General features: G+C 60.0%; 2 protein-coding genes across 2 annotated transcripts; one reads left to right on the top strand and one right to left on the bottom strand.

Moving 5' to 3' along the window:
• Positions 1-277: 277 nt before the first annotated feature.
• Positions 278-1,996, top strand: ETH_00034345 (uncharacterized protein; the record flags this gene model as incomplete). The annotated part of the gene is made up of 4 exons (XM_013379913.1): positions 278-341; positions 537-923; positions 1,282-1,383; positions 1,797-1,996. 4 exons carry the CDS (start codon positions 278-280, stop codon positions 1,994-1,996), a joined length of 753 nt encoding a protein of 250 aa, XP_013235367.1.
• A 1,461-nt stretch (positions 1,997-3,457) lies between these two features.
• ETH_00034340 (uncharacterized protein) lies at positions 3,458-7,332 on the bottom strand (the record flags this gene model as incomplete). Its single annotated transcript, XM_013379912.1, has 2 exons — positions 3,458-5,111; positions 5,147-7,332. 2 exons carry the CDS (start codon positions 7,330-7,332, stop codon positions 3,458-3,460), a joined length of 3,840 nt encoding a protein of 1,279 aa, XP_013235366.1.
• Positions 7,333-8,402: the final 1,070 nt, after the last annotated feature.

The following is an 8,402-nucleotide window of genomic DNA, read 5'->3' as shown; positions in this document are numbered from 1 at the left end:
CTGCCAGATGATCTGCTGCAGCAAATCCTCAAAAGAGGCTCCGTTGCTGTTGCAGGGATTGGCAAAGAGTCTCCCACGGGGGTCTTGCGGGCCCACAAGGGGCTTGCGGGGGACTTCACCGGAGACACGGCCACTGGTAAGCAGCAGCAGCAGCAGCAGCAGCAGCAGCATCTGCTGCTGCTGCTCCTGCTGCGGTTAGTGCCGCTTGTGCGGGTTGCTTTTTGTTTAAAGGCCTTTATTGGCAGCAGCAAAAGAAGTTTAAATTCTTTAACCGCAAATGTGGCCGGAGCAGCGGGGAAGGGCGGGCCGTGGGGTGTACGTACACCTGGGGACTGTGGGGTGTACGTACACCTTGGGGTTGTGAAGTGTACGTACACCTGAGAACTGTGGGGTGTACGTACACCTGAGAACTGTGGGGTGCACGTACACTCCGGAGACTGTGGGGTGTACGTACAGCTGGGCGCTGTGGGGTGTACGTACAGCTGGGGGTGTGGGGTGTAGGAGCCGGGGTGTACGTACAGCTGGGTTTGGCGCAGGGTTTTTCCCGGATTACCTGCGGGCGATTTGGCGCATAATTGGCCACCACTTTGGCAGCGAAGTTTCTGTGGAATACCAATTCTATGAAAGTGTAGAAGCAGCTCAAGCTGCTGTTGCTGCTGGCGAGGCGGACATGACGGACATTTACTTCCTGCTGTCGCACCGCAACAGCAGCAGCAGCAGCAGCAGTGTGGCGCGCCAGCGGGGGGCCCCCAAGGGGGGCCCCCACAAAGGTGGGGCCCCCATGGACCTCTCGAACCCTCTCTCGCTGCTGTACATGAGCTGCCCCGTTGTGGGCGCAGTCTTGTTCACATACACTCGAGAAGGTTCAAAGAACTCTTATGAAGGACTTATTGAGGCCTTTTCAATTGCCCTAATTAGAGGGGGTAAGTTGCCAGCTTTGGGGCCACACACGGGCCCCGAACGGGCCCCACGGGCGCCCCACGGGGGCCCCGCAGGGGACCCACGGGGGCCCCACGGATGCCCCACAGGGCCCACGGGGCCCCACGGATGCCCCACAGGGCCCACGGGGGCCCCACGGGGGCCCCACAGGGGCTCCACAGCAGCAGCAAAAGCTGGGGGCCCCAGGGGCCTTTGCTGCAAACAGCGCCTTTGCGGCAGTCTTTGCATGCATGTTGCTGCCCTGGGTTATTCTTGCTGCATGCGGTCTTTCAAACCTTCCCAAGCTGCGTCTCATGTGTCCTTTTTGTCTCTGCTGCTGCTCTGCTGCTGCTGCTGCTGCAGAAGGAGACGCAAAGACAACTGTAGTGGTCCCCACGGAAGAGCTCAAAGCCATTGTGGGGCCAGTTCTCCCAGACTGGGTGACAGTGCATGTCGTAGACAACAGTAAGTCATCCAAATCCCTCCGGGGCCCCCAGGGGCCCCCTGGGGCCCTGTGGGGCCCTCCGGGGCCCCCTGGGGCCTCCTGGGGCCCCTGAGGCCCCCTGGGTCCCTCTGGGGGCCCCAGAGGCCTCCAGGGGCTCCCAGGGGTGTTTTGGGACACTGCCTGCTTGCTTAACGCTCTGCTGCTCGCTGCCCCAGGCTGCTGCTGCTGCTGCTGCTGCAGTTTGCTGCTGCAGGCTGCTGCTGTTGAAGTGCCTTCTGTTGGTCGTGCTGCTGTTGGCCCCTTGCGGGATTTATGTGTCACTTTGCTTCTGCTGCTCGTGTCTGCTGCTGCTTGAGTGTTGGCGTAAAATTGGCTTCTCGACCCTTGACGCCTCCGCATCTGCTGCTGCTGCTGCTGCTGCTGCTGCGCGCAGTGGCTGTGGCGCTGCGGGCGGTGGCCAGCGGCGAGGCCTACGCGGCCATTTCTGTGGGGCCCTCGCCCAGCAGCGCAATTCCCCCTGGGGTCACTTTGCGGGATGGCATTGACTTGGTTGCTGCTAAGGGCGCCTGGGTCCGCAGGAGCCGCAGCCCCAAGTGCCTCCGCAGGGAGCACATCAACAGCTTCACCCGCTGAAGCTAGCTGGCTAGCTAGCCACTAGCTAGCCAGCTAGCTAGCGAGCCCAGCTAGCTAGCTGGCTGGCTGGGCTGGCTAGCTAGACAGGTAGCTAGCTGGGCTGGGTGGGCTGGCTAGCTAGCTGGATGGGCTGGCTAGCTAGCCAGGTAGCTTGCTGAGCTGGCTAGCTAGCTAGCTAGCTGGGCTGGCTAGCTAGCTAGTTGGGCTGGCTAGCTGGCTCAAGACCGGCTAGCGAGCGCAGATCTAGTTGGGTGGCTGAAGACGCGGCTAGCTAGGTGAGGACCTGGCTAGCTGGCACAAACCCTAGCTGGCCGGCACAAGAGGCAGCTAGCTAGCTAGCTAGCTCAAGACCCGGATAGATGGCCCAAGACTTGGCTTGCTCCCTCAAGACTTGGCTAGCTGGCTCAAGCCCAGCAGAGCTAGCTGGACTCTCGGCGAGTCAGCTGAAGTACCAGCTAGCTTGGAAGGCCCTGGTTGGCTAGCTGGAGTCCTGGCTAGCCAACTGAAGCCAAAGCTAGCTAGCTAGCTGAGGCCACAGCTAGCTAGCTGGTGCCATGGCTGCTCAGCTGAAGCCTAAGCTAGCTAGCTGGACCCCCAGCAAGCGAGCTGAATCTTCAGTTAGCTAGCTGAATCCCCAGTTAGCTGAATGCCCAGCTAGCTAGCTTATGCCCCAGCTAGCTAGCTGAAGTCACAGCTAGCTAGCTGAAGCCACAGCTAGCTAGCTGGGCCACCGGTGACGGCAGACAGCCTGCACCTGCCACTGGGCTGAAGCGCGACTTATCCTTCTTGACTGCTAGCTAGCTGGGTGGGTAGCTGGGTGGCTAGCTGGGTGGCTGGCTGAGTGGCTAGCTAGCCAGCAGACAGCATCCCCAGCGAGAGAGTGTCTCGTTGCTGTTTGAGCAGCGTACATTGTTTAATATACTTCCGGGGGGTAGCAGCAGCCACGCAGAGCCGAGAGCAGCTGTTTCAAGTGCAGCAGCAGCACTTGCTGCTGTTGCTGCTGCAGCAGCACGTGCTGCTGCAGCGGCACGTGCTGCAGCAGCACGTGCTGCTGCAGCGACTGCTCCTGCTCTGGTGTCTGGGCCACGTTGTGTATGGGTATTTTCTTTCGGGTTGCATTGCTGCTGCTGCTGTTTACATTTTCAGCTTAGTGCTATGTTTACTATTATTAATACTTGCTGCTGCTGACGGCACTTCTGCAGCTGCTTTGTTGCTGCAGCAGCAGCAACTGCTGCTGCTGCTGCAGCCGTACGCTGGCAGCAGTTGCTGGCATCGCGAACAAAAGTGCTTTTAACTGCCAAGTGGAAAACAGTTTTTGCAGTTTTGCTGCAGTCGGGGTTTACGCGCACCTCTGCGTCAGCAGCAGTAACGGCTGCTGCTGCGGTGCACTTGCTGCTGCTGTTCGTTTGCTGCTGCTGTTCGTTTGCTGCTGCTGCTACTAAAGCCAGTGCCGAGGGCTTCTCAAAGAACAGCATCTCCCACAATTGTTTCCCTGAGTTGACGGCTGCCTGCTGCTGCCACCTGCAGCAGTCGCATAACTCCTGGCTGCTGCTGCTGCAGCACGCGCTGCTGACCTTCTTCCCAGTGGCACCAGTGCATTTCTGGCGCTCCTTTGGCCTCCCACGCTTGCACCATTTGGTGCTGCACTTGCTGCTGCTGCTGCTGCTGCAGCTGGGTGACCGCAACGCCATCAGCATGTATACCAGTGGTTTGGTCCACTGCAGCAGCAGCTGGCAGCAGCGGCTCTACTGACACGGCGCTGCAGCTGCCAGCTATGTGGCCCCCTGACTCAAGTGGCTCTTTTTCCTTCAGCAGCTGCTGCTGCAGGTGCTGCTGCCCCGCATGTATTTGCTGCAGCAGCGTCAGCAGGGCTGGAGTGCCAGCTGATGAATCTGCAAGCCCGGAGGAAGGCTGCTGCGGCTCCCACACGCACTGTTCCTGCTGCTGCTGCTGCTGTCGCTGCTGCTGCTGCTGCCGCTGCCGCGGCTTTGAAGGCACAGAGTACTGTGGAGCGCCGGAGGCAGCAACGCATACCTTCGGTTGCTGCTGCTGCTGCTGCTGCTGCTGCTGGCAGTGCTGCTGCTGCTGCTGAGACTCATCCACATTGCGCGCAGGAGATGCTCTGCACGTAGTGCTGCAGCAGCGGGGATGCTGCACAGGAAGCTGCTGCGTTTGCTGCAGCTGCTGTTGCTGCAGCAGCTGCTGCTGTATTTCATCAGAACTACAAGCCACAGGGGGCACCCGATAGATTCGGGTGCAGCAACGGTGCGGCTGCACCTGGAGCTGCTGCTCTTGCGGCATTTGCTGCTGCTGCTGCTGCTGCTGCAGCTGCTGCTGCTGCAGCCTCATTTGCTGCTCCTTATACTGATCCGCCGGCATATAAGAAACAGCTGTGCTGCTTTGTACAGATCCAAAAGCTGCCTTATGTGCAGCGCAGCAGCCATGTTGCTGGCAGATGACCTGTTCATGCTGCACTTGCTGCTGCACTTGCTGCTGCATTTGCTGATGCTGCTGCTGCAGCTTCTGCTGCACCCGCTGCAGTCCACCCTGCTGCTGCAGGCCCGGACCCAGCGAGCACAAGTGCTGCTGCTGCGCAAGTGCGTGGCCTTGGTGCAGAAGCATCTGCCGCTGCTGCTTTTCGAAAAACCATGGCGAAACCGGTTGCTGCTGCTGCTGCTGCGGCTGTTGCTGCTGTTCGTGTTGCAGAAGTTGCTGCTGCTGCTGCTGCTGCTGCAAGAACTCTTGCCATGGCGTGTGCGAGTAGCAGGTGAGCCGTCGCGCTGCACTTGCTGCTTGCTGCTGCACCTCCTGGTGCTGCTGCTGCTCCTCCTCCTGGGCGCAGTGCTGCCGCTGCAAGTGCCGCTGCTCCATCAGTTGCTGCTGCTGCAGCTGCGACTGCAGTTGAGGCTGCAGAATTTGCTGCAAGTGCTGCTGCTGCTGCTGCTGCTGCTGCTGCTCTTGTAAGCGCTGCTGCAAACCCTGACGCAGCAGCAAAGGCCCAAGTTTTGCTGCTGCTGAAGCGGCACGCGGTCGCCTGGAGCTGCTTGTGCAGTGGGCGCTGCTGCTGCTGCTGCTGCAGGCGCTGCTGCTGCTGTTTGTTGCTGCGGCCTGCCCCCTGCAGCGGCAGCAGCAGCAGCAACTAAATGCCACTCTTGAAAGCTTCGTGAATGGGAAGGAGTTGCCTCCTCTATGCTTCTCAGCGAGCCGGCAGAGACGCTGCAGTCTGCATGGGATGCATGCTCAGCAGCAGCAGCAGCGTCAGCAGCAGCAGCAGCAGCGTCAGCAGCAGCAGCAGCAGCAGCGTCAGCAGCAGCAGCAGCGTGAAAGGGAACTGGAACAGCAGAAGAACCGGTCAAGCAGCAGCAGCCACAGCGGCCTCGGGCTGCTGCTACTGCTGCAGCGCCTGCAGCAACTGCAATGGGCCTGGCTGCCTCTGCCGTTGCCTTTTTCGCCTGCTGCTGCTGCTGCTGCTGCTGCCGCTGGTTGCTGCAGGCGCTGCCTGCAGAATGCTGCTGCCGCCCTGCAGCAAAGGCCCAGTCGCTTGCTGTCGTCACTTCGCAGCAAATCGTGCAGCAGCAGCGGGAAATTGCGCGGCCCTGTTGCTGCTGCTGCTGTTTCCGCTGATGGTGCTCATGAAGATGCTGTTGCTTTTGCTGCTGCTGCTGCATCTGCTGCTGCTGCTGCTTGCACAGCATCCTCTGTTTCCGCTGCAGCCGCTGGGTGGTGCAGGCAGCAGAATGCTGACTAGTAGAAAGTGCTGCTGCTGTCGCTTTTGCTGCTGCCACCGCTGCTGCTGGCTGTTGCTGTTGCATTCGCTTCCAGCAAAGGGGCATCGGCGGGCCTGCTGCAGCAGCAGCAGCAGCTGCTGCTGCTGCTGCTTTTGTTGCCCGCGGTCCCACAGGTGTTGTTGCAGGGGTTGTAGCTCTTGTGGCAGGTGTTGTTAGTGCCGACGCCTCGAGTTCTGCTGCTGCTTCTGCCGTTGCTGCTGCAGTTGTTGCAGCAGCAGCAGCTGCTGTTGCTGTTAGTTTCTGCGTGTGGGACTTAGAACTTTTGCGCGTCGCAGCAGCGCGACTAGCAGCAGCGCGAGTCGCAGCAGCGCGAGCAGCAGCAGCAACACAGGTAGCACCAGCAGCAGCAGCAGCCGCGGCCCTAATTTCTGAGCTTCGTTTTGCAGCGGACAGGCCCCTGCAAGGCGCAGTTTTGCTGGTGCTGCTGCTGCAGTGCACGCTGCTGCTTCGGGTGCTGCTGCAGTTGCTGCAGCTACGAGCAAGGCCGCGTCCTTCATTCTTTCGAGAAGCAGAGTTAGGAAGACCAGCTGCAGCAGCAGCTGCTGCTGCATCAGGTCCTCGTACAGCAGCAGCAGCAGCAACACGTGTTTGCTGCTGGCGCACGCTATGCGTGTCGCCGCTGCGAGCTCGCGGGAGAGGCGGCTTTGCTGCTTTCGGTGTTTTTGCTGCTGCTGCTGCTGCTGCTGCTGCTGTTGCTGCCGCAGCGCGAGCAGCACTTGGCTGGCAGGAGGGCAAAGACCTGCGACGAGCAGCAGCAGCAGTAGCAGCAGCAGCAGCAACAGCAGCAGAGGCCTCCTTCTCGTTTTCAACCAGCAAGGCCTCCCACAAGCTCCCAGGGTCAGCAGCAGGAGCAGCAGCACCAACGGCAGGTTTCAAGCACGTCTGCTGCTGATGATCTTTCTGCTGCTGCTGCTGCTGCTGCTGCGGTTGCAGCGCAGCTTCGACCTTTTGTGGCTCTGAGGTCTCCCGCGCTGCACTCTGCTGCTGCTTCTGTGGGGAGGGTCTGGAGTGCTTCAGCAGCTCAGCTTTATGTGTGTCTTGAAGCTGCTGCTCTTGCTGCTGCTCTTGCTGCTGCTCTTGCTGCTGCCGCTTTTGCTGCTTCTGCTGCTGCTGCACGGACTGTAACTGAGTAATGAAGTGCAAGTGGCTTTGTAGCCGCTGCAGCAGCACAGAACGCGGAGAACGGCGTTCTGCGCTATTCGCATGCGGTCTTTGGCCCTGCTGCTGCTGCTGCTGCTGCTTGTTCTTCTTGTTAGGATTCTGATGCTTTTCCGGCTGCTGCAACTGCTGCTGCTGCTGCTGCTGCTCTTCAAGAGGCTGCTGCTGCTGTTGCGACGGAGGGTTCTGCTGAAGCGCCTGAGGTCCTTGTTCAGGGCCGTCTTCCTCTCCTGCCTGCAGTTCCCAAGCTTGTTGTTCCTGCTGCTGCTGCTGCTGCTGTTGCTGCTGGGCAGCAGGCGCAGAGTGGGGAGGCTGCTCCCCCTGCAGCGGCTGGGAGTCCAAGTGCTGCAGCAGCCACTCCTGCAGCTGCAGCTCCTCCTCCACACTCATTGTATTAGCTGCTGCTGGTGCTGCTGCTGCCTGCAGCAAGCTGCAGCTGGGACAACCCCATGTGTCTTCTCGCGGCTGCCGTATGCCGTAGCTCCCACGCTGCTGCTGCTGCTGCTGCTGCCCTTACCGTTGCAGCTTCCTCTTAACCCTGTGCTGCATCAAAATTAACTAAAATTAGCCATTCACGCCGCCACATGCAGTCGTGAGTGCAGCACCAGCAGCTAGTGTTGAAGCTGTCGGCAGCAGCCCTGGAGGTGTTGCTGCAGCTGCTGCTGTTGCTGCTTCAGCAGCAGAGTAGACAAGCCACAGATTGACTATTTTTTGCTCCATAAGGTTTTCTTGCAACCCATAAGAGCTGCACTTGCAGCAGCGGCTGCTGCTACGCGCGCTTGAGCTGCAGCTGCTGCAGCTGCAGCTGCTACAGCTGTGTGGTCTTGGGGCTGCTGCGCAGAGAAGGCTTTTGCTGCTGCTCTGATGCAGAAATGAGAAGAAATTAATTAAACAAAAATTCCTCTTTGCAGCTTCCATTCTTGTTCCTCGTCCACAGCCACCGCCGCCGCAGCAGCAGCAGCAGTTTCGGCTGCAGTAGCAGCAGCAGCAGCAGCCAGCTGGAGTGTCCTGGATTCAGCTAGTCACTTGCTGCTCCTGCTGCTCCTGCTGCGTCTGCTGCTCCCCAACTCAAGCCGTGGGAGTTGAGCCAGCAGCAGCTAGCAGCAGCAGCTAGCAGCTGTAGCGCCCAATTGCTGCAACGGCTCAAGGTGGCGTGTTCAGCAGAAGGCTCCTAGGGAAACATCAGCAGCAACAGCAGCAACAGCAGCAGCAGCAGCAGCGGCAACAACGGAAGCCAAGCAAGCAGCCCACGGCGCCCCTACGCGGGGCAATGCTTCGGTTTTGCTGCTGCTGCAGAATCTCCCGCCCCGTCCACAGCTTGCAGCAGCAGCAGCAGCAGCAGCAGCAACTCTTCTAAGCAGCTCAGCTTGCAGCAGAGCAGCTACACGGAGGGCTCTAGCGCTGCTGCTGCTGCTGCTGCGCTATCCTTTACTCGCAGCTGCTAAATGCATGCAGTTCAA

The sequence above is a fragment of the Eimeria tenella genome, genomic scaffold (assembly GCF_000499545.2).
Source record: "Eimeria tenella Houghton genomic scaffold, Eth_scaff416, whole genome shotgun sequence".
Classification (NCBI taxonomy): Eukaryota; Apicomplexa; class Conoidasida; order Eucoccidiorida; family Eimeriidae; genus Eimeria; species Eimeria tenella.
This window is presented reverse-complemented; position numbering and strand designations above follow the sequence as displayed.